General features: G+C 42.7%; 3 protein-coding genes across 7 annotated transcripts; 1 reads left to right on the top strand and 2 right to left on the bottom strand.

Annotated features, from left to right (window-relative positions):
* Nucleotides 1-19: 19 nt before the first annotated feature.
* On the bottom strand, nucleotides 20-20,738 carry tspan9b (tetraspanin 9b). The gene is made up of 10 exons (XM_029495740.1): nucleotides 20,728-20,738; nucleotides 9,788-9,791; nucleotides 6,448-6,560; nucleotides 2,148-2,210; nucleotides 1,947-2,066; nucleotides 1,789-1,863; nucleotides 1,607-1,702; nucleotides 1,256-1,366; nucleotides 1,090-1,173; nucleotides 20-902 (listed from the first exon to the last, which is right to left on the bottom strand). Exons 3-10 carry the CDS (start codon nucleotides 6,502-6,504, stop codon nucleotides 825-827), a joined length of 684 nt encoding a protein of 227 aa, XP_029351600.1. The 5' UTR covers nucleotides 6,505-6,560; nucleotides 9,788-9,791; nucleotides 20,728-20,738; the 3' UTR covers nucleotides 20-824.
* Nucleotides 8,407-11,918, bottom strand: LOC115037242 (F-box only protein 15-like). 4 transcript variants are annotated; one of them, XM_029495737.1, is made up of 10 exons: nucleotides 11,691-11,918; nucleotides 11,533-11,616; nucleotides 11,171-11,275; nucleotides 10,826-11,062; nucleotides 10,224-10,418; nucleotides 10,021-10,144; nucleotides 9,860-9,942; nucleotides 9,589-9,734; nucleotides 9,303-9,427; nucleotides 8,407-8,939 (listed from the first exon to the last, which is right to left on the bottom strand). In XM_029495737.1, exons 1-10 carry the CDS (start codon nucleotides 11,912-11,914, stop codon nucleotides 8,673-8,675), a joined length of 1,590 nt encoding a protein of 529 aa, XP_029351597.1. In that variant the 5' UTR covers nucleotides 11,915-11,918; the 3' UTR covers nucleotides 8,407-8,672. The 4 variants fall into 4 exon arrangements, 3 of the variants coding, with proteins under 3 accessions (XP_029351597.1, XP_029351598.1, XP_029351599.1); XM_029495738.1 differs by having other exon boundaries at nucleotides 10,838-11,062; XM_029495739.1 differs by having other exon boundaries at nucleotides 8,698-8,939; nucleotides 9,303-9,422.
* Nucleotides 13,984-27,912, top strand: dyrk2 (dual-specificity tyrosine-(Y)-phosphorylation regulated kinase 2). 2 transcript variants are annotated; one of them, XM_029495735.1, is made up of 7 exons: nucleotides 13,984-14,087; nucleotides 19,098-19,201; nucleotides 20,653-20,992; nucleotides 21,158-21,321; nucleotides 21,477-21,866; nucleotides 21,948-22,038; nucleotides 22,165-27,912. In XM_029495735.1, exons 1-7 carry the CDS (start codon nucleotides 14,048-14,050, stop codon nucleotides 22,812-22,814), a joined length of 1,779 nt encoding a protein of 592 aa, XP_029351595.1. In that variant the 5' UTR covers nucleotides 13,984-14,047; the 3' UTR covers nucleotides 22,815-27,912. The 2 variants fall into 2 exon arrangements, with proteins under 2 accessions (XP_029351595.1, XP_029351596.1); XM_029495736.1 differs by lacking the exon at nucleotides 13,984-14,087 and adding an exon at nucleotides 14,097-14,440.
* Nucleotides 27,913-27,981: the final 69 nt, after the last annotated feature.

The raw sequence follows: 27,981 nt of genomic DNA, 5'->3' as shown, positions 1-27,981 counted from the left end.
ACAGTAAAAAAAGAAAAAACAAGATTCAACCGTTTATAGAGAAAAAGAAAAAGGTTCCTAAATGAGAACTTCAGTGAACAACAGTGTCAAATTCAAAGCTTATGGTTTTCTTAGTAGAACTTGTATTTCTGAATGTTTATGTTACAACAACACAATCACACAACTTTCACTTCCTGAGGATAATTTTTTTAGCGTTTTCAGAGCAATGGCAGAAGTTTACAACACAGTTACAGCAGTGCATGTTTGGTATCGATGTATGGAAGCCAATTCTTTCCCCCAAAAAAGAAACAAATAAATTATATCATAAACAGAAAAGATTGAATGACATTAACAAAAAAGCTCCAGAATCTTTAAAAGTAAAACTTTTAAAATTATTCATATTAGATTGAACCCATGATGATGTAACCACATATATTTACATACTTATTTCTATTTTTTCTAGAAGTAATGAGCCTCCATGTTTAATCATGATGTGGATTTGTATTTTTGACTTTGTTCTTTGAGGCTCTATTAAATGTTTGTTTTGATATGATGAGTCTTTAAAATGCCCACAAATATTTAAAAAGACGTTCTCTGTGAATTTAAATCCTCTTATTCTGCGTTTCTTTCCTTTAAATGAGTGATTTCACATTTTTCACATGGCACTCTGATAATATCTGTTCTAAATCTAAAAATATTTAACCTGGACACCATTTTTGTCACAACGAACAAACCATCAGCCAAAATAGCAGCGTGTTCCTTCACAATAAAAGCACAGTTTAAATTTCTGTAGCACTGACATTAGGCTTATGATGCATGGGCACTGCTGCGGCGAAGGCGGAGCCTCAGGCGTTGGTGGAGGTGGCGCCGTCCTTCCTGCCGATCTGACAGTAGAGGACCATGGAGAAGGCCATGCCGAAGATCTGCAGAGAGAAGAACAAAATGAGGTGAATATAAATAAATACAAACTGAAAATGTTCTTTCTGTATTTTGACTTTTATTTATTTACTCATCTAAATATTTCTTTATGTCTGTCTGCGGTCTAAAGCTTCCTTCCTTCCTCCGGACAGGAGGGAGAAATGTTAGTAAGCTTCCTGTGTGTGAACTGACCAGCAGGATGGCGATGGCGAAGGCGATTCCCAGCACCACCTCCATGTTCTTCTCCATCAGACTGATGATTTTAGTGGAGCAGGGCTGCAGCGAGAACACATCATCATCATGGTGTACATTACAGTGTGATCTCGGCTTTATCTTTATCTCTCGGCTCTGAGCTCACCTCCTTGTAGAGGCCAGACGTATTGCAGTCAGACTCGGTCTTGTTGCAGCGACAGGAGTCGGGGATCGCAGTCCAGTCTGACGGTCCATTCGTGAGACCACAACACTTGAGCTGGGAGTAACAACAAAACAACACAAAAGACACAACAATCTGTCGTTTGTGGAAAGAATCAGTTGGAACATCCACAAGGAAAAGGTTCTTTCTATCAGGATGCCAAAACCTAAAACTACACAGCTACCCAGCAGATTTTAGTGACATCATGTCTTTAAATTTGAGCTGATGGCCGAGCCCCTCTGTTTGGTCACCATGGTAACTGTCCCCACTATCATCATCATCAAGAATGTGTCTTACCTCCTCCTGCAGCTTCTCCAGATCGTTCCTCAGGCTCTCCTTCTCAGCCAGCAGCGGTTTTAATTTCTCCAGACGTTCCTTCATCCAATCCTTCACCTTTACAACACAAACAGACAAACTGTTATTCCTCCCACACGTGAGTGGAGCACCGGCGCCATCGGGACAGTCACTTCCTGTTTTACCGTATTCTCCTGCACAGCTCCCAGAATTCCTGCTGCCAGCAGGAGGATGAAGATGAGGAGCAGGAAGATGAAGAACTGAGGACAAACAAAACTAATTTATTTTATCAGCTTGTGAAGGTGAGCTGATTTTATTTGCAGGAAATAGTCCGAGCGCTCACCAGCAGCAGCATGCAGCGGTTTTCCCTGATGGCTCCACAGCAGCCCAGGAAGCCGAGCACCATGATGATGACACCGATGGCGATCATCAGGTCGACGCCGGGAAGAGACTCATTGGTGATCTGAAGACCAGAGGAGAAGTCTGTTACATGTTGTGGATGTAGAGATTTTGGAGGAGTTTTGGTTTCAATAATCAAACTCACCTCGTTTCCATCTTTGGACACCTTCAGGTAGATGGACACGCCCAGAATGATGCAACCGCTCAGCTGAACAGACAGACAGAGTTTAAGTTCATTCTTCATGATCTGGCGACATCTAGTGGAGGAAAAAAACCTGCAGCGAGGGCCAACTTCACAAAAAGCCAGAGTCCAGCTTCTTCGTGGGCGAAACTTTGGTCTAATGACTGACATTTATTATTCACCACTCATGCAATTAGCCGCCACAGACCGGCTGCTGTAAGTGATTATCCAGCATCAACATTTCATCCTCAGAGCCTGAAACCAGACCTGGACGGAGGACACGACCACACCGTCTCCATGGAGACCGACCAGCTGAGGCTGATTACAACATAATGAGGATGTAATGGACGGAAATTAAGAAACATGCAGAAACACAGACAAACCTGTGTTCATTAAAATAAAAAAAGGATTTCATCACTCCATTTTCAAAAGTTGTTTTAAATCATTCCTTTTACTTTACATTAATAGTGTCCACAAGTTAAATACATAATTCATTAGAAAAGATAATAATTAGAAAAGAGTCCTCATTTAAAAAGTCCAAAACAAGAAAACAAATATAAAACATGTCAGAAACCATTTACTGAGACAAAAATATATTTTGATGATTTCTAAATCAAATGATTAGTGGATTTATTTTAAAAGAGAAAGAAGGAGAAGTTGTTTTCTGGTGGAAATAATCGGCATCATTCAGTTCACAGTTGAATGAACGGAAACAGATGTGACAAACTGCAGAAGACATGAACTTTGTGTTTCAATGGCAGCAAAAACACACAAAGCACATGAAAAACCACCACACCCCTGGTCTATTTATACCCAGCTCTTATTCTGAAAGGCTGAATCAATAAAAACATGACCAGTGAAACCAGCACAACCACAATCAGCTGCTCCCTGAGGTCGACCTGAGGAGAATCCAAACAACTTTAGTTTGTTCCCATCAGTTCAAATCTCAATCTCTTCGTGATCGTTTATGATAGTAACCATAGCAACAAAGACAGGTAACACCACTGTTGGTACAGTCTGCTCGTCTAACCAAGACAAAGGAGGTGCAGTGTCACCTGCATACTGTAGACCTAAAACACTTTTTAATATCTGCTGATTCAAACTGAAGTTAGAGAGACTTCGTAAAGTTCACGTTTGTTGAGCAACAAACAGACAAGTCAGTGAAAACACGACTGGAGGGAAAATCCTCCATCAGCGCGCTCAGACGGGCCTTCAGATCACTCAGCAGAACCTTCACACACAACAAAGAGGAGATTCCTCTTTTTTCTCCCACTGTGTCTCAACACGTCTCGTTTTTGTGGAGGAGCGAGGACGACCATGAAGGTGAAACTATCCGTGACAGAATCTGGGATGCTTCTTCGCTCTTTAATCTGATTTATTTCCAAAGGGAAGCAAACATGCCAGAACTAAAGTGTTGGTTTTCTTAAATCAAAAGGTGAATCACTGAGTCAGGTCACACACAAACACAACCAGCTCTAAATCACAGCCGGTCAGCACATTACAGATACCAGAACTAAAATGTCTTACAATCAATTAGGAATATAGTTTACAAGATTTACATGATCATTTCAAGTCCTATTTATTGGCCTGCAGATAAAAAGCATTATATCGGATTAGGATTTCAGATTGAACATCATGTCATATTCCAGAGTAAACTTCCTGTCTTTTTAAGTGACCATTAGTCCAATCACTGCACTTTGTTCATGCAGTTACTGACAATAAAGCTCAGTGATTCCTCCGGGGAGTAATAACATAATTGGATTTTACATAACAGCAGATTACACATCGGTGTTAGGAGTAATGTTACTTCATGTCCCTGCTGGGCTTCCATACAGCCATCAACAGATCTTCTTTTTTTTACTTGTGAAGTGAATGGGACGTAAAGTCAGTATAAATATAAACTCTGAAACTAAAAATGTCACAAATCAAACAAGTGTTTAAATAATCGATCCAACTGAAGATTAATGAAACCTGTAAGTCTTGTAGGTTCATTCCTCAGTACTGACTCAGTTTTACACACTGGCACGACACCAACTGTTGCACAAATCCACTGCAGCACTGAACCGAAGAGACGGTGTCATTACACAACTGAACACAGACACACACACAACATTACAGCACTAACACAAGTGACAACATGTGAGTGAGTGGTTTCAGTCCGACTGACTCATCGGACATCCCATTCAGACACAAACTGTTTCTACCAGTTGACCAGCAGAGAAAAACTGAGTAGAGCAGAATAACCAAAGAAAAGTTCCTGTCATGTGTTTGGGTCGTTCTACATCTTTATCTGATGGTGTCCATATTAGCTTCTTTGGACTCAGGTCCAAGAAAATCCGCCAACCACATCATCAGCACCTTTCCATTTAGCTCATCCATTTCCTCTGCACAAACAGTCCCTGGACGCAGCATCTATTATTCATGGAGGATATGAGCTAACTGGTGTTAATGCACAGAGACAAAGCAGTAGATAACTGGTAATATCTCTTCAGTCAAACATCAAACATACTTGGTGAGATGTGTTTGGAGCAGTTTTGGCAGCTCAAACTCCTCTCAGGTCTGAGTTTCGGCTTCGCTTAGCAACTCAAAGCTGCTGCAAAGCCACAGTAAATGGAGTTGACTGTAAAAAACAGCCCCACCACTCCCTCGCCATCATCATCATTAGGCGAACACATCATGTCTGCTACGTCCACTGAGTGGGGCCAATCCAGTTAACATTGATTCAACATTGTTTCTGGAAACAAAAGCGAGGGACTGAAATAACCTCAGCAAGATGGAGCTTCCTTCACCAGGCAGACATTTTAAAGAAGAAAAGCAGGATGAAGTGATGGAGGAGATTTTAGGGAGTTTGGAGAGTCGTATTCTTTATTTCTGTTTGTCAGCAGAGAGAGATCCCGAGGATCAGACATCTGTCAGTCAGGATGGCCAAAATAAGAGGAGGATCTAAATGAACTATTTAGAACTATTTATTCTAACCCCCCACCAATGCTCAGTGTCAAATTCAGTCTTTATGATCTGACAGATCTACTTAAAGTCATGATGAGTCGTACAAATGTGCGAAATGGTGGAAACTCTGAGTCTCTCGTGGAGAGAGAGCTGTAAAACACGTTCCTTCAGAGTTACATCATTAACATTCTGGAAGACTGAGAAGTGAATAATTGTTACGAGTTAATTCTTTGGGGTTTATTATGTTTTTAAGGTGCTCCAAAAAGATCAAGCTGTGTGATTTCAATGTGTCAGCCGTTAATTGACATTTCAGGGGGTAACAGAGAAAGTCTGAAAGTACACAATCATTCCTGGACACCTCCAAAAAGTCTCACCGGGTCAGTAAGAGTCTTGTTTTGGCAACAGCCAGCCTTATGTTGGAAAACTGGTGACCTATAATTGATTTTAGCATATAAACAGACAGATTTCAGTTTCTATGAGTTGGTCTTTCTTTTCAGAACGTTACTCTTCTCTCCACGTGTCCATTTTGAAAACTGCTACGATTTAAAGCAAATAATGAAACCGCCTTTCTTCTTTGAACACGCCTCCTCTGATAAGTTTGTTTTGAGCAACAACTTTACCCAAATAGCTGAGGGGAGCTGTAGATTAACCAGAATGCAACATGTGGTTTTGATTGGGAACCGCCCTCAAAGAATATTTGGAAATCCAGTCAAATGAAGCACAAACAAACTGACAAGTTTCAGAAAATCTGTAAAGACTCTTCACATTGAGCAATGGCTGTTGCTTCATTTGTAAAATCGCAGCACGGTGAGGGCGTGATGGCGTGACGACGGGACACGCCCTGAAACTGAGCAAACATTTGTTTATGGAAGGAGGGACAGACACAACCTGTTCTACGGCCGACAAACAAAGAGCTCAGACAAAGAGAGGCAGAAACACAGCAGCTCCACACGATGACAGATGGAGCCGTACAATACAGCAAATTAAGGAACGAAATACCAAACTGGCAGATAAATTAAAGAGAAAGATTAAATACAAAACACCAAAACTAAAATGTCTGAGAGGTAAAGAGGAATAAAATGGTCATAATTCTGCAGTTAAAAGCCACATCAGTGCTTCAAAGACTGTTAACCACCACAACCAATTTACTCAACATCCAACAACTTCAATCATCAATGACAAACCAGACAAACCTGTCAATGCCACAAACCCAAAAAGAGACACACAATTCAAATATGATGCAAAATCTCTTAACACACCACCACTGAACGAGTTTGAAATGAATATAAAAACTATATTTTTTAAATTCCAGACTCACCCAGAAGAGCAGATTGAAGAAGAAGAGCAGGTATTTGACACATCTATTCACAGCCATGTTCTTCTTTATTGGTTCTTCCGCACTCAGGACTCACTGCCCTTCACCGACTCCAGCTTCCTACAGAATGAAGGCAGAAATGGAGACTCCCTTCAGGCCAGTAAGCAGACCAGCCTGCTCTACCTGTTTCCTCTCTGATGGTACGTCCCCTCTCTGACTTTTCTCGTTTCGATTTCCTGCCACCTGCTTTGCCTCCTTTACCTGCTCTAACTTTCATTTGGCTTTTATTCTTTGGTTTCCTGCATTGTTCTTTCTTTCCCTGACACCTTTATTCTATTTTTTCTACATTTCACCTCTAATGTCTTCCCTGATTGACAGTTCCATTTGATGTTGTTGTTTAAACAGATGTTTGCAGGCTTGTCAAGGTGGAAAATTTGCCTTAAAATTGCAGATGGCAATGTGGGTGTCTAAAGGTTTTTATCGATACTGCACTTTTGTCTTCTTCCCTTTTGGATCTCATTGTGGTGAAAGAGACACAGGTGTCAGATGGGGAATCTCTATTTACATCGGCCCTACTAACAACATAGTCAGACAAATCTCAACATACGTGTGACATGTCTTCTTATGCCTAAGACAGGCTGTGTGTGTGTTGTGTGGATAGACTTCACCCTTGATCTTGAATCTTGACCAAGACGTTTTCTGATATATATCAGAAATGGTCTTATGTGACACTTTGAGTTAGAAATCTCTCCCGACTCTTCTGACACAATGATCTAAAGGTAAATACAGCATCAACTCAGCGGACTGGGTGAAATGATTCCCTCCTACCATCTAGTGGCAGAACTAATGACTGCAGCAGCCAGCAGACACCTCTGCTCAGTCCCTCCCTTTTTAATGACGTCAAAATAGTCCTCCTCCTGCCTGGTATATATATATTTATAGATAAAGTTTATTTAACTTTATGGTAATATGAGCTTTCTCAGTTAAAAGCAAATTAGTAATAGTGTTAAGTAAGAGTGAACTATTTCAGCTTTTTTGTCCTCACAAACTGTTTTCTCTGCTGTGGTGAAACTCATTATCATAACCTGCCCTTTCCCACTTCATTCATTCGAGCCGTTTGTGCCGGTCCATTTCCTGACATGAGGTCTGTAGAGAACAGCTGGAGTGTCTTCTGCTGACAGATTTGTCTTACTGGGGTCTTCGTCTTTAATAATTCAATGATCTGATGAAGAGAATATCAGAGTTCGAAGATATTATCACATTTATTATAGTTATTCCTCATTATGAAATTCAACAACATTCAAGTAAACTGCAAAAAACTCATCGGTGTGTTGCTGCTAAGTAGAAGCCGGAGGAGATCTCTGAGCTGAGGTGGAGAAGCTGTCACACACCGAAGACGCGCTCAGCTTCCTGTCCAGGGATTCTGTTCTATCCACCCAGAACTGGACACAAGTCAACATCCCTCCTGAGACGATGATTGACAAAGCCAAGCTGATCAAGGTCCAGGAGTTCGCCGTGGATGTAACTGATCCTGATACACCAACTCCCTACCTGTTTTTTTCTGACAGTGGGAAAGAAGTTTACTGTGGTAAACATTGACACAAACATTGACAACATTGACAGCAGGTTTAATCCTGCTGTCAATGTTTCAGGAAAACAGAGCTTCTCTTCGGGGAGGCTTTACCACGGGGTTGAGGTTAAAGGGAAGATCTCCTGAGATTTAGGGATCGTCAAAGAGTCAAATGATGAGACCGGATGCTGTTGAAGGAATGCAGATGTGTATAAAGGTTCTGCCATCAAGCTCCATGTGAAACATTAGAAAAGGTGGCCGTTTGGATTATGAAGAAAGTTTAATTTTTTTAACACAGATTCTGCAGAAGTGCTCCACTCAAAAAAAAAAAAAAAAAGAGCTTTTTCCAAAAACCGTGAATAAACTGAATGAGTAAATTACATGTCTTCTTAAGTAATGAATTTATTTGTTTACTCACCGTGTTCTCTGAATAATATGAATTTCAGTTTTTTCCCTGATAAATATGTTAAGAGCATTCCTTATACAGTTTTGCTTTTATTTTGAACTCTATGAACATAGATTTTTCTTAAATTTTTACATAATGAGACTCCTTATGAACAAAAATTACAACGTAGACACTTTGCAAGCATCTGGACTCAGAAAACTCAAAGTTCAGTCTCATCAGAACTGAAAAAAATCATAATCCAGAGGTTCATCTTCAGTAGTCTCTGCTGAAATGCTGGTTGACTTTGGAAAGTGAAACATAGACGGTAAGGCTGATGAGGAAGAACTGCTTCTGCTCCTTCAGCCAGACCAGCTTCATCTTCACCTGCCCCTCTGGGTTCTGGTAATTCATCAGAAAGTGCTCACCACTGTAGTCGAAGGACAGCGACATCTTTGCCATTGTGATGCAAATGGGCGAACTGACACACCAGAAGGGTTTGTGGAACTCGTCCAGTAGAGTCAGTGTCATGATGCAGCAGTTCTACACCATGCAAGAAAGAGCCCATCAGAGCTGGAACCGTCAACTTAACTTGAGCTTTGTGAATTTCACAGGATGTGTTAAGGACGTCCACACCAAGAACAATAATTCACACCTCTGATCCTGATTCATCTCTGACGTTCGTCTTGTTTTCGACATTGTTCGATGAAAATGGAGACTGGAGGCCGGAGGAGTTGGAGAGGGTGACAGACGGCGCCGGGGTTCGTGTTGATTTTGGTTTGGTTTGAATTTGTATGATGAACCTTAAATTCATGGTTTCTTGTTCTTGGTGTGGATGGATTATTTTTCCAATACAAATCCAGTTGGAGTGAAGAAAAAACCTGGATGATAATCAGACAGTCATACCTCCACTGAGCCCTCCAGCTCGTTGCTCTTCCAGGGCAGCTTGACGTGCCCCGACAGAGACCTGTGCTGGGACAAATTGGTCCTGTCGATGACTCTCAGCTCCACCAGGCCTCGCTGGATCTGAACTGATCACCGCAACAAATGACACGTAAGGTTTCTACCTTACGTTCTGCACAATCAGAACAGTCAGGATATAATATTCTGAGATTGGTAGATAAAAATAACCATCAGCAGATGTGATGAGTAGCTGATCATGTAATCGAACTGCATTATGTCATCAGTTTACCTGTGTGACAGGAGAGCTGGCGGAAGTAACCTGACATGATCTCAGTGCCGGTGTTGTGCAGCACAAAGTGCAGAGTGTAGCCGTGAAGGCCAAACTCTGGGTCCAAATCATACACAGGCGGCCTGTCCACAGGTTCAGAGTACGGGCTGTCGGAGGGGACAAAAAGCAACTCAGGGATTATTGTGAAGAGGTAAAATACATCGCTTATAAAAGTAATACTGAGCTGTTAGAATAAAAAAAAAACAGACAGGGTGATGAGAAATGAACCGACCAGGCTGGAGATCCCAGCAGACTCTTCTCCACCAGCTTGTGAAAGTGCAGGCTCACCATGATAAAGGCAACGCTACTCTGACCCTACACACACATTTTGTTTGAGTTATGTTCACATTATAAAAACATGAGAAAGGTGCTCTCTTCCTGTTGAACACCAACCCTCCAGACGCCGATGATGACACCTGGAGTCAGGTGCATTAATTTGATGAGTCTGTCTTTCCCGATGAAACAACCAGGCTCAGCCTTCATGTCCAGCTTTAAAATCAGAGACCGCCATCCAGGCCTGACGGGACAGGAGGAGGTGTTGTGAATATGTGGTGGACTTGAGGAGGGCAGGACGAGGCAGAGGAGGTGTCTCTTACTTCCTGGGCCTCTTCATCGCCTCCTTCCTGACTCCGTGTAGCTGGATGCTGCTGATGTGATGGTAGCTGGCCAAGTCGCCTCCATTCCAGCGGACGATCACAGAGGACTCAAAGAAGTACGCTCGGCTGTGCTGCAGCATGCTCTCCTGTCCCAAGCAGTCGCACACTGTCAGCTCCCAGCTCACATTCAGGTTCCTAAACAACAACACAACAACTCTTCAACTTCTTTTAACATGGAGTTACTTCAGTTCACATATTACACTGAGCTGCTTTTCCTTCCAACAAAAACAACAGTATCCACATGCATGGCTGCAACTAACTATTAGTTTTATATAATAGGTTCATCTAAGAAGGAGCTCTAATTTCTCTCAAAGGGCTGAACGTGTCATGTGTTGTTCATAGGATGGAAATATGAACTGTCCCACCAATTAGAGGTCCATGCAGTCTAAAAGTAGACCTCTGGCTTCAATATTAATACTGACCACATAAAAAACGGAACATCGTGTTGTATTGAAGATTTAAAACTAGAGACTGAGACCATAAACTCATTAGGAAAGCGTTTACTGAGCGAATAAATCAGGCAGAAGGAGGGACGCTGGTACCGGAGGACCCACTCCGTCTGCCGTGGTAACCCGGTGTATGGACTGATGTCTCTCAGCTCTCTCCTCCACTTCCCCATCTCTTGACCAGCCGCAGTCCTGAAGTAAACCCTCTTCCAGTGACCCAGCGACAGATCCCCCACCTCCACTGGACCCTCCTTCACGGCCGCGTCGTCCGCCGACCTCAGCTTCCACGTCTGACCCCCAAACTCTGAGGCGTAAATCTTATACCACATGACCCTACGGTGAGAGAAGGTCGCAGGTAGAACTGGCTGTAGGTGAGCGCCGCCCAGCCTTGTCATCAAAAGCTTTATTGATCTGACAGCGTTTGTAATAAAACAGACTCACTCATCGTTGGCGAGCTGGTGGAAGAGCTTGCTGACGTGACTGATGCAGAAGAGCGAGGAAACGTCCAGATACGATAAGATCTTGATCAGAATCTCAGACGGCAACCTGAAGAGGAAGTAAACAGGCGTTACTACTGGCAACCGTTGGGAGTCATGAGCCACCAGACTGAGTCTCTCCTGATTATTCCATTATAACTTTATTTACAATAGATAAGAAATGATAACAGTAGTAGAATGATTTAAGAAGCTGTATTTTTGACGTTTAAATAAACAACACAAACAAGTGTAACATTTAAAAAAGTCAGTGGACTTTTACTGTGAACGCCGTGTGACGTAGCCAGGTGGCTAATTAAGGTAACTCACCTTTCCACTAAGTTTTCCTTCGATGAACAAGTTTTTATCTGATGAAAATCACTTTTCTCTTTTTCTCTGATCGGTCCGGGGCGGCTGGGACACAAATTGAGAGTCATTACGTCGCTTTTTAACGTTTGAAAACATAATTAACGTGGCGGACCGGTCACCTCTTATCACTTCCGCCAGACGGCCTCGGAGTTGTCCACCGTCTCTCCGTCCTTTTTCCGGCCGCCTGTCCCGGCTGTCCTCCTCTCTGTCCCGGCTGTCCTCTTCCCTGTCCCGGCTGTCCTCTCCGTGGACAGGGCCGTCCTCTCCGAGGATCCGGGTTCGGAGGTTTTCTCTCCAAACCTTCCAACAAACTCCGGAAAAACTCCCCTCGGCCGGCCGCCATTTTCACGGAGTTCACTGCTTCCGGTCAATTTTTATGATTATTTTTTTACACAATAAAAGCCTCTATAATTTGTCAGCTGAATCAGCAGGTGGCAGTCATGTTTTAACATCAGCTCATTACTTCTCCTCCAAAAAGTCCCTGAGTTATCTAATCAATATACTTTACCTCAGTGTTGAGCCAAACCTCCAGCTGTCCTAAAATGTTACCTTTAAGTTTTACACCCAAACAATAACATTGACTATAACAGTACATCCATGTTACAAAATATCAAATAAGATTAAACATAATCACACAATCACAATCATTTCAAAAGCAGTTTATCTTTTGTTTCCTGTAGATAACAACAAGGACTTGCATTTCATGAACTGAGAAATCACCAGGGTACATTAAATTAGTGATGCATTTATAGGTGTCCTCTAATGGTACAGGAGGAGTTATTTTATTCTTTTTTTTTGTCATTTCTATCTCCATTTATCCTGTTTGGTTTGTAAATTGAATTTCGGTGTAATTTTACTTAAACTTGAACTGTCTGCACATGTGGGAGATCAATAAAGTTCACTTCTGGAGCAAAAGAACTTGGCTGGAAAGCTCCTAACATTTGATGGAGGAGGACCTTGAAAGCTTTGAATCTACTGGTACTTTTAAGCCTGAGTTTTAAAATCTAATCATACTTTAACTACTGATTTTATCAGATTTCATCTATTGTTCTTTTTTCTTTCTTCTTTGTTCAAACTTTAATCATGCTATGTTTTAGTGTCTCTGTAAAGCACTTTGAATTCCTTGTCGTTGAATTGTGCTATAGAAATAAACTTGCCTTGCCATGATGAACCGAAGCCCAGCTCAAACCTTCTTTGACCAGGTCGACGTCTCACTGTCTGACCTGAGCGATGAACTGAGAGGTGTGGTTGCATCTTCTCTGCTGACACAGGTAACTCTGTTGCCATTATGTGTCAGTGTTAAATAAGTCACACACTCCTATGTAATTTAACTAAAAGCTGTGAAACCTGAGCCACACACACTTACTCACGCACAAACACACACCCATAGATTGGACAAACTTTATTGTCAGTGCAACACTACCCAGAAGCATGACCAGGAAAGCCTTCTTCGTCTCTGATGTAAGCATGTTGTTGGTCTCCAAGCAGCTCGATAAACAATCACATGCTGTGCAAAGTGGTGATGCCCTCATAAGGAAGATGCAGCGACGCTCAACTCTGCTGCTCCACCAGCTTCAGTTTTTGTTTTCTGGGACTCGAAGCAGAGAGAAATCCTCGGTCCTCAGCCATTTCCACCTCGAATGAGAAATGTCTTCCTACGTGGGTTAAACTTCCTCCTGTTCTGTGGTGAGTGTGGCATCATTGTTGTTGCTATGGTTACCTGTAGTTTGACAAGGCTAACACAACCCAGAAGTAAATCTCGAAATAATACTTTCATCCTGTTACTGCCAGAAATAATCCACACTGGTACCATATAATCTAATCTGACAGACAAATGTATGTAACAGTGCTCAGGAATTATTCATTTTAATTAACAATTCAAATAATAACATTGTGTTGGTGACCGTGTTGTACCAGAATGCAGTATGATCTGAGGTGTTTCTAATATTCTGAACATTCAATGGCTGTAAATAGACGACACAAAAACAATTATTTTGATAATAAACATAAAAATTAATTTATACACGAAACCTGTTTATGTTTAATACCCAACACAAAAAACTGTGTTGATGGCAGAGCTGTTGAGTCTTATTTAGTTCTAATAACTGATAACAAAGTGGCCACTGACCATCTATATAAATATAACTCCAAAGGCATAAGTAGAGGTTTAACCTAAATAACAATAAAACATATACAGCAGTTAAAAATAGAAACCCTCCAAACAGTTTAATAGAAACAAAGAAATGATATTACAGTATAATAAATGAAAGAAGAGTCAGTTATAATGTATTATTAAGGTCTTATGCCATAATGATATCTGTACTTTAACAACAATAGTATTAATAATAACAACAACAACAGTGAGCTCAGAGGAGGAGCTGCATGTTTAGAGCAGTGAGGAGGAAGAGGAGGAGCTGCAGATGGAGGAAGAGGAGGCGTCCAGCCCGCCCGGGTCCAGAGGAGAGGAGCGGCCGCCATGTTAACCAAGAAGCCCGGAGCCTCGGTCCTCCCGACGGGTGAGCACATCCTCCGCGGACGGCCCGGTGGCTCCTGAGCCAGGCCGGCCGCGGCGCAGACCTCCCGCTGACTGTTGTCCGGTTCTCCGCAGGGCCGGGGGGCCGGGCAGGGAGCCGGAGCTAGCTTAACTTCACCGGGGACGGACGGGGAGGAAGACGGAAAGTCGTGCTTCTTTTTGTGTTTATTAAATGAAGTCAGAATCAGACGGCAGAGCAGCAGACAGCAAACAGGGAAATGATGGTGATAATAACGACAGTAATGACAAGAACAGCACACAACGGCTCCGTCCACCTCCCCCCGTCTGACGGGTTATTTTTAGCCAGCTAACCGACGGACAGCGGCAGGTTTCCCGGTGAGCTCCCGGTCCGGGGCCCTCTCTTTTTGTTGTGCCGTCGGTTGTTGTCGGTGGTTTTAGCCGTTTGAGCTCCATCCATTATTAGATGTTTCCTGTCCGGTTACAGCTTTATAACCACACTTTATTCACTCAGTTAGTGTAAATCGTTTATATTTAGAAGAAGCCGTTTATGGATCTGCTGAAAAGCCTTAAACCTGCATTACACCGACCGACCAACAGGGGGCTCCTCTGGTTGGAGCCCCAGCGCAATGAAGTCTATGGGAAGATGCCCCCCTCCCACCTTATTAACGCCATCAACATTTTCCTAGTGAGGTTATGGTGTAAACCTTCCTCCATACCAGATGTACATTAATTTTAAATGGCAAGCTCATTTAGAGGAAAATTGTTTGTATGGTGTGATTGACAGGATGTTCCACCCAATCAGGACAGAGAACAGAGCAGGTCAGATCCACCTTCTCCTCCAAAGATGGCTGACGGAAATTACAACACTGACAATGTTGAATGCCGATTACATGGTGCCAGCAATTGAGAACAAATATTCCCAAAAGACGTCCAAATGAAGAGCAAATTAATCCGCCATGACTGTGTAAATATTAGCTCTTGGTTTGTTGATGCCAACCACTAATAGGACCGGGTGTCCAGTTGGTTTCCAGATCAGAAATATGGTATTTGGTCTTTTTCATGCTTTGATGCAATGATGACTGTCGTCGTGAGGCCACACGGATCTGATATTTTCAGATCTTTGACATATTTATAATGAATTCACTACATCTGAGTTTTGTGTTAATAGATGAGCTGTTTTCATTACTACGGCTTGCCCTGTACAGTTCTGTGTGTCATAAACTCATTAGAAATGTTTGTGAAGATGATTTAAAACAGGGACCTGATGGGTTACCTTTAGGAACCTGGACACAGCGGCTTCTCACTTCAACACAGGGAAAGTTTGAAAGATATAAACTGAACTGACTGGCTGGCTGGTTGCGTTTTTTAAGTTTTTCAGTGAGTTGTTTGTTTGTTTTTCGGTTGAGTTACGGCAGAAAATCTGATTTGTATATAACACCATAGTGAAGAGAATTACACTGAGGATGTTGTGATAAGGTGTGTTTCGGGGGAAGCAGAGGAGAAAGTCTAGTTACACTGAATTGCGATGTTTAACTGGTTTGTAGTTGCTTGCAGAAGTTTGTAGCTTTTATCACTAGTAATAATGTTTCATGCTTAAAAAACATGAAATATCAAGGCCCAAAGTGTGACATGTATCCAAAGCTAAAAACTTATGTGTATGAAGTTTTGGACATTAATAGTCGTAGTTATTACCATCAGCTCGGAGCATGCCATGGGATCATTAGCATTATACGTATACAAAGCTGATGCTAATTTGCCAGCTCACTGTTAGCCTGCTTGGTAATATCAGTGTTAGAGTTCTGTCAGTATGTGAAACAAATGTAGTTACATGCATGTGACCTGGCCATAAAGTATTATTGCTTACTCTGAGTGTAGCCTGTACTCCTCGCATTGGAAGAAACCAATTTTGAGGTTGTTATGTGACAACTTTTAGTTTGTTTACTTAGGTTTGTGCGTCATTATCAGAATAATGATGGTAACTTCAGTGTTTGTGTGTTGGCCTCCTCACTGCTGGACATTTTATCCACTGGTATATTTCTTAGACTCTGGGGTTTGTTTATCTTTTAATCTCTGTTTTACAACATGTTTTCGTGATTGGTGTTTTTACGTCCAGCTCATTAGTGGTGTGATTTTTGAAGTCAGTGTTTTTCCTGCAGGCTGTTTGTAGACTGCATCCTCAGTTCTGTCCCATTTTATGTTCCAGTTTCAGACCATGCACCAACACTGTAAAGAATCCTGCTTGATCAGTCGCAATTTTTGAATCTAGACTGTCAACATTTCTCTCTGGACCGAGACCTTTGATACTTTCACTGGATTATGTTGCCATCTAGATTTGATTTATATTGAAAGATCACACGGAGGTCTGACTTTAGACCATATGGATCTTTCAACCAGAAACAGTTTTGTCCATAAAATTAAAACATCACATTCATCCCCAGAGGAAGGAGCAACTATGGCAGTGATTCATCTACGGTGGCCAATGCGGGACAGGGACAAAATGTCATCAGGTTGAACTGATAAGAGGATGCATTTTTGTTTGCACCGTTCTCGCCTATGAGCTCCTACTCTCTCTCTCTCTCAATCGCCCCAGTGTGACATGCGTGCGGTCACGTTGCCGCAGGTTTTCCCTGCCTGTCCTGTTGAGCAGCATGCCGGCGCTCTGGCATTTCCAGCTCAGTGTCGAGTTCACATTTGGCTCACCGCTGTTCATCTCTGTTAGCGAGCGTCTGTCAGGAATACTGTACATGCTCCCCAGCACAGACCCCCCCATGTCACATTATCAGTATGTGCTGCCCAGAGGCCCCAGGGAGCTGATGAAGGGCCCCAGGGCCCCTGTGATACTGGAGTTTCACCTTCATAACACCACAATAAGTTATTTTCAATGTACCTTTTCCACCGAAATATGCCTCAGCTTCTAATTTAAATTTGTTGTTTTTAACAAAACAACAATTTCATTCACAGTAAGAGTCAAGAAAAGTGCTGACTCAACTGAACTCTGGGTGGTTGTTGAGTGTTTTTTGCGTTCATTTAAATGGTCTGTGTTTCCAATAAGTTCAAGGAAATTTAATGTTGTTTATGGGGGACATCTCAAAATAAAAGCGCTTGAAAGAGATTAAAACAAGGTCTAGTCAGTTAACGAAGGGATGGATGGTCTCAGCAGCAGGATAAACACTCAGGAGCACTCTGTTGTATTGATTGTTGTAGTGCATTGTGTTACCACTGTGTGTGCAGATTTTGGTTGTGCAGTTGTATAGATCGCCAAATTGTCCTCATTAGCAAGATTAAAAGAAGCGTTCAGATTAAAGGCGGAGACCATCTGTCTGCCTCCACCTGTATAGGACTGTGAGGGTCAAAGTCTCAGTTACCATTATAGATTGATCTGATGGGGATTTGCTAATTAACTCATCAGTTGTTTAACCAAGGTAAATACAGTGATTGTCTGTTTTTCAGTGTTTTACTGATAAATCGTTATCTGATTAAACTGACTCTTCTCTTTAGCCACCAGCTAATGGTTCAGTGTGACAAAGTCCAGGAAGCTTTGAACATCAGAGGCATCTAAGCTGATTTCTTATTACTTTGGAAAAAGATTTGAGTTTCATTATGTCACTGAAAGAGCTGCAGAGAGAGAAAGAGGTAGGAGGTGAATTGGGATTATCAGGCTATATTAAAACTTTCATCCTCCTTAGACTGAATCAACCTGCAGGACCATCAGACACCCAAAGTGATCCGGTCCTGGGTCACTCAGGTCCAGGATGAGTCTTCCTCTTGATACACAGAGAAAAAATTAGAACATTTCTCGCTTTTATTGAGACAGCAAGGGCAACAGGAAGCACTCAAACCCAGGATGCTGTGATATGAGCATGCACAAAAACCATTCGACTAGCTGCACAGCCATCTCTCCTTTTTTAGCAGCTTCAACCACATTTTAAAAACCCTGATTTTGTCTTGAACAGAGTGTAAATCTATTTGTTGTGGCCTGAAGGGATTGTTGTTGAAATGCTCGACAGACGTACAGTTGTTTTTGTTTCACCTCCTGAGTTAACGCTGAAGTAAATTATTAGTGAACTAATTAGTTAACTGAGCCGTTTTCGTCGCCTCTGTCTGTCAAGAATTGTCTGAAAGTTTATACGTGTGTGTAATCTCTTCAGTCATTTCTAATTTGAGTCCACTCTCCTCATTTAACCCTCGTGGGTCGGAGGGACTACGACCACTCTCTAATATTTTAGGAGATCGCCAATCGTGTGCCTGAAATACGTGTTACATAAGCCGCTCTCCTGGGGGCGGTCACCTCCTCTGATATTTGGCAGGCTGAAGGGAGACGAAGATACGTCTTGTACCTTAAAAGTTTGACCGTGTCGCGTCGTCAGCGGTGAGTCAGAGCTGCTGCCGGTTTTTACTTTTCAGCGTGTTTAATCAGCAACAGTGGAAGCTCTCAAGGGACACCGTGATTTATTATACCGTGAAACCAGAACTACTTTAAATCTATCAAGTGCTCTAGTGTTTGTTTAATGTTTACTAATCTCATTTGTTCTTAGATGAGGATCTGATGCATTTAATTTTTGTCAACTGTGAGCAACTGACGAAAGAGGAGTTACATGAGGAAGGTGGAAAATGTCACATCTTTATTTCTGGACAAAACAACGACTGATTAAAAATCCCATACAGTCTAAAGGTTTAAAGGTCCACTTGGTCTAAACGTAGACCTCTAGTCTAGTCTAATCTTGGATTATAAATCAGGTCCAGGTTCAATGTTAATAAAGTGAAGTCTCAGCCTGGATTCAGAAACTGAACCTTAAAAACCAGCTGTCAGGACTTCTGGGACAAAGAAATCTGTAATTTGCTTTATTTGTCATCTCAAAATTGATAAATCTCTTGGCCTCATGAAACATTTCCAGTTCTTCCAGCTGTGTTTCAGCTCAGTGTAAACACAAAGGACCCGAGTCTGAGCTGCAGACAGATGAAAGTGAAATCGCCTAAATAAGCAGAAGAACAAACGGTGAAACTGATCCTTTATGTTTTTGTGTGCCTGCAGGCAAAGTGGGCGAGCCGGTCTACTCTCCTGGTCACAGCGGCTCTCAGACGACGTCGCCCGTCGCCCTGCCGCCACTTCGGAACAACAACCACAACCCCCTGACGGTGAAGATACATATATTGCGCTTTAAGTCATTTCTTATGCTCAGATCATTCCACTGAACCTGAACCTGAATGGACAGCCAAAAGCAAAAAGTCTGGACTGTTAAGATTAATGATTATCATAGAAAATCTAACCATCTCTTATGTGGATCAATCTAGTCCTGAGATCGGTCTGCTGCTGTTTTAGGGACAGATTTGCATAAAGTTAGCAGGTGGACAAATGAGGCTGGGCAGCAGTTCTGTGGAACAGTCAGCTGTAGCCAGGAGGCTAATAATAGCCCTCTGCTGCAGGACGCTTTAAACAGGTGATTGGTTTATGGACTGGTGTGAAGGACACCACAGCCATACACTCACAGACACACTAATTGATAGCGTTGTTGTTTATTGTATCAGTCCTTTTGGCATTATCAGAAGTTCTGGTATCCTGTTAGTGTCAAGTCTTTTATGAAGTATAAGATGAACTCACAGGAAACAGAGCATACAAGCCACATATGGAAGCAGTCAGTGTAGAGTTTACATCAGGACAACCGGTCAGCTGTAGTTATGAGTCAAATTGGAAAACTGATAAGATTCAGATTTGTGTTGAGTTACACGTGAGTTATCAGTGTAATTACCAGATTTGATGTGACCTTTGCTTACTTTTTTCTTAGGCTTAATATTCCTCAAATGTCCATATTATGACTTCTCCCTTTTATTGTAAAGAGTGTGTGGGGGGGGTGTCAAGAGCCAAACACTCTGTTCTCACGTCACTGTAACTACTGACAACACACACACACACACACACAGACTAGACTGCTGTGGGTGTTATTCTTTTGATTTCATGTCATATTTCACTTCCTATTTTTGTCTCCCTCAAAACATTCACTGTCCAGATTGTAACACACACACACACACACACACACAAACACCAGGTCTTTGAATTCAGCCACTTTTTCCCCTGGTGTGTGCATGTGTGTGTGTGTGTGTGTATGTGTGCGCATACTGAAACCAAATGCACTTCTGTTATCTAAAAGGGCCCAGGTGTGCTTGTTACCACGGCAACAGGGAGTGACTCACTGGGCAAGAGACAAAGAGACAGAATAATAAGTATAGCAAGAGAGAGAGCAGTCCATTAATCAGCATCATTAGACTGAGTTCTTCATTACTGATCTGTGCACATTAATTATCCAGAGATTCACCTGATGTTCAGCACGCGACGCGAACACCCGACCTCTGAGATGTGACAGCTGCTGTTTTATTAATGCAACAAATGAGCATGTTTGTTTCAACGTCGTCCATCTAAGGTGTTGCATTATCCCAGGGCTTTATTGTCTGCAGTTCAGATTTGACTCAGTCAGGACTCTGGAAACACTTTAAATTTTCCTCCATTCGCCAATGCTGCTGTTTTTCAGACTAAATGTCTAACTGAAGAGGTGACCTCCTCGTCCTCACTGATGTTTCTGCGTTCTTCTCAGGGCGGCTCCAAAGCCACCATGTCGGAGGCCGTCCAGCTGTCGTCACAGTCACAGGTCCACATCACTCAGCTGTACGAAGAGAACACCAACAAGCGTCCGGTCCTGACCTCACAGCCCAACGGCCTCGCTCCGCTCAGCTCCACCCGGCCGGGCCTGCCACTGCCCGACCGACAGACCTCAGCCTCTGAGCCCGCCCATCACTGCCGCCAGGGCAGCGCCACATCCAACAAGATGATGGACAAGCCAAAGCCCAACCCCCTGTCCCCGGAGCACGCCATGAAGCAGTTCATGTCCAAAATGTCCCCGTTTGAACACCACGAAGTTTTCAGCTACCCTGAAGGTGAGCAGGTTTAATCGGTGATGTGAATACATGCAAATTAAAACTGCCAAGCAGGCGTCCTGCTGTAAATTAAGAATTCTTCATCTTTGATTATCTTTTCTTTTGATTGAAGAAATAATTGGTGCATGGTGTACAATTCATTCTGTGTCCTCCTTTGTTCATCAGTATACTTTGTGGGTCCAAATGCGAAGAAGAAGTCAGGAACGATAGGCGGAGCCAACAATGGTGGTTATGACGACGATCAAGGATCCTACATCCACGTCCCGCACGACCACATTGCTTACCGCTACGAAGTCCTGAAGGTCATCGGCAAAGGCAGCTTCGGACAGGTACGAATGCTCCAACAAAAATGAAGCTGATTTCAGACACAGCAGATACAACGTTCACCCAAAGAACTCAAAATACTCTGATTACTAAAATTGATTCCAGAATACTCTCACAAGGTTTTTGCCATTTCTCGTTGTGTATCTTCTAACCCCCACAGGTGGTGAAGGCATTCGACCATAAGTCGCAGGCTCACGTGGCCCTGAAGATGGTCCGCAACGAGAAGCGCTTCCACAGGCAGGCGGCGGAGGAGATCCGTATCCTGGAGCACCTGAGGAAGCAGGACAAGGACTCGAGCATGAACGTCATCCACATGCTGGAGAACTTCACCTTCCGAAATCACATCTGCATGACCTTCGAGCTGCTCAGCATGAACCTGTACGAGCTCATCAAGAAGAACAAGTTCCAGGGCTTCAGCCTCCCGCTGGTCAGGAAGTTCGCCCACTCCATCCTGCAGTGTTTGGACTCTCTGCACAAGAACCGCATCATTCACTGCGACCTCAAGCCTGAGAACATTTTACTGAAACAGCAGGGACGAAGCGGCATCAAGGTAAGATATCAACATTGGACATGTCGCCCCCAGAAAGCTATTGAAGACATGACCATTAATCTGTCTTCTGTCTGTCTCCAGGTCATAGATTTTGGTTCCAGTTGTTATGAACATCAAAGAGTTTACACCTACATCCAGTCCAGGTTCTACCGAGCACCAGAGGTCATTCTAGGTAAGACGACGTTCAATGCTAAGCTAATCGTGTTCTCTGGCTTCATCAGCATCATCAGGAAAATTTGTTGGCTGATAAGTTTGAGGCTTTAATCCCGATGTTGACTGGTTTACCCCCACCCTCCAGGCTCCAGGTACGGGATGCCTATTGACATGTGGTCTCTAGGCTGCATCCTGGCTGAGCTGCTGACTGGTTACCCGCTGTTACCAGGCGAAGACGAAGCTGACCAACTGGCCTGCATCATCGAACTGCTGGGCATGCCCAGCCAGAAGCTCCTTGACGCCTCCAAACGAGCCAAGAACTTTGTATCGTCCAAAGGCTACCCACGTTACTGCACGGTGACCACGTTGTCCGATGGCACCGCTGTGCTGAACGGTGGCCGATCACGGCGGGGAAAGGTACGCGGCCCGCCAGGCAGCAAAGAATGGAGTACAGCGCTAAAGGGCTGCGACGACCCGCTTTTCCTGGACTTCCTCAGACAGTGCCTGGAGTGGGACCCAGCACTCAGGATGACACCCAGCCAGGCGTTACGCCACCCGTGGCTCAGGAGACGACTTCCTAAGCCTCCGGCAGGAACCACCATCTCGGGGGAGAAGACCTCGTCGTCCAAGCGGGGCACCACCACCTCTGACGGTGCCATCACCTCCATCTCCAAGCTTGCCACCACCTCCTCAACCACCACATCCTCCTCCAAAACCAGGACAAATTTGGCAGCAATGACTGACGCCAATGGAAACATCCAGCCTAGGACAGTTCTGCCCAAGCTGGTCAGCTGAGAGTGAACGCACCCCGCATGCTGTGATGGGAAGGGAAGGCTGAGCTCACGAGCAGCCACGAGCAACCAGCTGCAACTGGAATAACACTGGTTTGTCCAGTTTTGAAGCACGTTTGGTTTTATTGCGTTGAATTTCACAGCGTTGTTGGGGTGCGTTCAGGACAAATACAGTCATGGAACATTTGTGTTGGGATGCTGACATGCAGAATGACTAGGCTGGGATATAAACGGAGCTGAAGGGAACTTGGTAAACTGGGGTGCGTTCTCAGTCTTGATTTGTTGTTTTATGTTGTGAGCAGCGGGACAAGTCACAGTGATTTTGAAGCTGCTCAGACAATCAAAAAACAACACACCACTCTGTAGCTCCAAACACACAAACACACTCAGAAAAACATGGTGCTGATGGAGGGAACAAGGCTTTTTGAATTAGTTTTTCTTTTTTGTTGTTTCAATTTTTAGCAAATTTAGCTGAGCTCATAGTCGATTAATCAATCAGACACCAAAAACAACAATTATAGATTTTTAGTCTTACAAGTTCATATCTGACAGACAACAATGGAGCCTCTTAAAAAAGATTTATGTTCTCAATGGACAAATCTTTCAGATATATGTGTAGAAGGCTTCAGCTAAAAAATGCAAAAAAAATTGCTCTCTAGTCTTTTTCATATCAATATGAAATATCCAGTTTTTTGGTTTATTTCAATTAGGGGAACATTAGTGGCCATTTGTCAACATCCTAGCACCCCTAACTGAACCGTCTACCTGTTAGCTGGCTATTTTCTTAGCTAGCTGTTGTTTTACAATGTTACCATGATAGCGTTGTGCCTGTCAGCTAGCTAACTGCTAACTGGCACTGTTTAGTTGTCAGACAGCTATATGTTGGTTTAGCTGAAACGATGATAACAATTCACACCTTTTAGCTGGCTAGCAGTTAGCCTAGCAAACTTTGAATCAGTCAGCTAGCTATAGCTGGCTCACTATTTGCCTTTTTGGCAGTCTGGTGGCTAGTCTTAGCCTCTTTTAGCCATAGCCTGTTAGCTCTCCACTGCCCAGCCTTACAAAGCACAGACAGAATAACATAATGTTTTTAACTCCTCAGATTTACAGTTTATTTAAGACTGCAGGGGAGGAAGATGAGAACGTTTAGCAAAGAGGAAGGTGTTCGGTTGAACCAGGACCATTTTGTTCCCTACTTAATGAACAAAATCTGGTTATTGATTACACAAAATGAGAGAAAGGGAAAGTAGACTGAAGGTGGTTTTATGGACGAGCTGTAAATCAATTTAAAAAGGGCTCTGATCTTTAAAACAGGAGTGTTGGAAACCAAAGTCTTGTTTATATGAAGTAAAATGAAGCAGTGGCATTGATTGAATGTAGTTTATATTTAGTCGGCCAATATTTAACGTCTGATGGACTGTCAACCATCAACCAGACTCACAGTTTGCAATTTGGTCTATTTTCCTCTAAATGGAGCATCATTTCAAAAATGAACAAAAATGAACATCATGCTGTATTGAAGACTTATTATTATTATTATTGAAACTAGAGAATGAGACCATCCAACTCAGCAGGATAACGTTTACTGAGCTGATAAATCAGGGAGGAGGCACATTTTCCTATCATCCACTGATGGTCATCAGATAGAAGGTTTTATATATACATATAGATGGATAGACTCACAATTCCAAGATTTTGAGCCTCCTGACACCAAATTATCTTCTATCTTTCTCTCTGTCTAGGTCTAGATGTTGCAGCCGTCGTTTAGACGACAGATAAGTTCAGCCAAAATGGAATAAAGGACCGAATGTTTCTTCCTTCGGACTGTTTGTAGAACAAAGCAGCTCTCAGGATTTCACAGCTATAAATCCTAAAAAAAATTCTGAAATGGAGCAGAGAATCTGTATGTCTGGATTAACAAGACCGGGTTTCACGAGTCTTCTTAAACTTTTATGTAACTGGAGCTCAGCAGTCTGACGCTTCCCTACATACAGGCCCCCGAACAGAGAAATGTGAGTCATATTTTAGGACTGTGCAGCTAGTCTGAGGAGGTCAGCTGTTTATATAGAGATATGTATTCCTCTGGTTTCAGCATGGAGGTGTGAACACAGCAACACAAACCAACATTTTATTCCCACACTGAAGTGCTGCATTAAGATTGGAGGGAGAAGATTAAGACGAGAAAATGTAAATCACGTCGGGAAACGAAGATGCAGTAAATGTGATCGTGCTGGGTGGAATGAGTTGTTATTTAGTCTTGTTTTTTACAAATAATACTGCCGTTGCTGTGGCCCAGTCACAGCAGGATGGGTTCAGTGGAATCAGATAATGATGTGGTTTCTTCGTTCTGCAGATCCTATTTAGGACTAACTAGTCACATTAATTTACTCCAGACTGGCTGCAATAACTTTAGTGCAATTAGTGCAAAGTTAATTCCTCCATCCGTTAAAGTTACCCTTATTTTAAAATATCCCGTATTCAGACAAATCCAGTCTTTTATTTTAAAGTGCTGGTACCCATTAGAGGACTGCTCTGATGACACTAGGTCAGTGAGCCAATCAGAAGAGACATTTCTTATCATTATTATTATCATTAAATGCTTATTTAAAGACTCCGTTGGAAGTACTTGTGATGTCAGTGTCCCATGAAGGAGACACCTCACCTTTATGTGGAGTGACAGGGCCCAAAAGGTATCAGACAGGATTAAACAGGACGATGAAATAAACAGATCAAAGCGGAAAAATAACCAGTTCCAATAATGTGGAGCGTAGCAGTTAAACTAACTGGTTACACATTGATCAAAGGTTAGTATTGGTCAACAGATCTATCAATGTGATCGGGGAGGGGAGGGGGCGTCCGAGGAGCTTCTTATTTATTTACTACACTCTAATATTTATTAATCAAATCAACATATTTACTATGATGTGCAGTTCATAAAGTATACTTGAATGTGTGTGTCGGGTGTGTGTAGCAGCGTGTATGTGCAATTTCGACATTTTCTTAAAAGCTTGTTCCCTCACACAAACACACATATCTGTATGAACACACAACGGTATCTGAACGCACTCTGAAAATCGAGTCACACTGGGATGAGGAGGAGGATCCCAGGGTTCATAGTGAGCGCCGTCAGCTTGGCGACGGCGTTGTAATGTAGCACACAGGAAGTGGACGGCAGAGATGTGATGCACAGAAGGAACTAAAGCAAAACACAGACACTACCTGCTCCGCCCATCTCAGGGGAAGCTCTGCCCTCTTTGAGGAGGAGGAGGAGGAGGAGGAAGGCGTGGGGGCGGTCCTCTTTGATGTTTTGTTTGTTTTCTAAAGATTTGATTGGTTGGTTGATTGATTGTGTTTGTTTTTAAATTTTTTATGTTTTTTAGTGAGGGAGAGCTGAGAGTCGTAACTTTGTGCCTTCAGTATCATAGCCATGTCGTGCCCGCACAACGCACACAACGCACACAACACACACACACCTTTACCGTGCTGATGTCATGGCAACAATTGCTAAGTTTGGTGCAAATCCAGCCTCAGAAAGCATTCAACTGTAGATTGTATAAATGGTAAAACCTCACGAGCATCTTAAAGATTCACGGACAAACCCAAACAAATATCAGCTATCTGTTGATAAATCATTCAGCTAATTGTTGCAGATAAAACTAATCACACCCACTGTGGTCGTAACAACGTGAATTCTAACAAAGAGAGAGCATTTATTTAAACTTCAGACAGTGCCAACACTATCCTGTCGATGGAGCGGAGGCCAACTTGATGATCCATTACAAACATTAAATGAACAGTTGAATTCTGTTTATCGACTTTCTCATTCATACCAAATGAAGCGTTTCATGGAAGCCCATTTCTGCCAAATGAAAGGAAAATAATAAATTCGAAGAAGGATGCAAATAGGAGTGAATAAAAATGGACAACGCTGGTAATAATGAGACACCAAACCTGAAACGTACATGTCTGTAATTCTACAAGTTGTTTGACACAAATTTGAGTTTTTATCTGCTTAGAAGTTTGACCAAAATGTCTTTCATCGTTGTAAATGAAATGGATGTATTTTTTAATTTTTAGCTCTTAAAGCTAATACACCAAACACAGACTGCAGCTTTAAAGCCAACACTGACACGGTGGTGTGTTGTGTGTCTGTGTGTGTTTTGGGGTGTGATGGGGGGGTTGGGGTAACACAACATGGCTGCACAATGTACAGACACATATCAGCCAATTGTCGCCCACCGACGACAGGGCTAAGCTAACACTAGCCGATTGACTGCTAGCGATTAGCCGCTAGCTGCTGCACTGATGTTGATATTCTCTACAGTGAAGCTAGCACTAGCCTTCTGCTAACTGACTGCTAATAGCACATAGCAAGTTTTTACCTGCTAGCTACAGTCGCGTTGAGCCCCTCACGCAGGCTGCTAGCATTAGCATTAATGTGGTTTTAAAGCATTCTTTTTTTCTCATGTTGGTACCTCAGATTGCTCAGTTGTCATTATTATTATGATCATTACTGTTGTCATAGTTGTAACTAACATCCAGGGCATTTGGTTGAATCTACCAAAGTGCATTCCTTTACAAAGCTAGCTCAGCGCTAGCTGCTCAAACAGATGGTGTGGGTAGAAAACATGGAGTGGAGACTCAGTCAGAGCAGAAGCTGCTGCCTTCAGACGACGGGATGGGGACAGAAATGTCCTGGTGTGTTTTAGTCACTAAGAGATTCTGAACAGGCCGCAGTCACACAGGGACATGAAGTCTGACTCAGCGGCCCCTCGGTAGGAGGCGTAAAAGCAGCTGTAAGCTAGCTAGCTCGTTAGCCATTTAGCTTTTATCGGGAGGTGTTAGCCACTGTTAGCGCGAAGCTGCGCTATATTTCTGTGATGTTTGTCGGCTGAGTTTTAATGTGGATTTTATCTGTAAATAATGGAAAAATGTTTGAATCTTTTTTTTTGTTTGAATGAGCTGCTGTGCCACACGGCCAGTTTTACAACGTACTGTATTTACTGTACAGAACACAGAAGTTGACACTTTTCTAGTGAGCCTTTGTTAAATTTTATTGTGGTGGGAAAAAATATTATTATTAATAAAACAATTTTATTGTTCATCTTTATCAAGTGTTCTTTCAGCCAATCAGTGTGCATGTTTAAGTGTGTGTTCATACTGGTTACCAT

This window comes from Echeneis naucrates, chromosome 23 (assembly GCF_900963305.1).
Source record: "Echeneis naucrates chromosome 23, fEcheNa1.1, whole genome shotgun sequence".
NCBI lineage: Eukaryota > Metazoa > Chordata > Actinopteri > Carangiformes > Echeneidae > Echeneis > Echeneis naucrates.
Note: the sequence above shows the minus strand (reverse complement) of the source record. Positions and strands in the feature narration are given on the sequence as shown.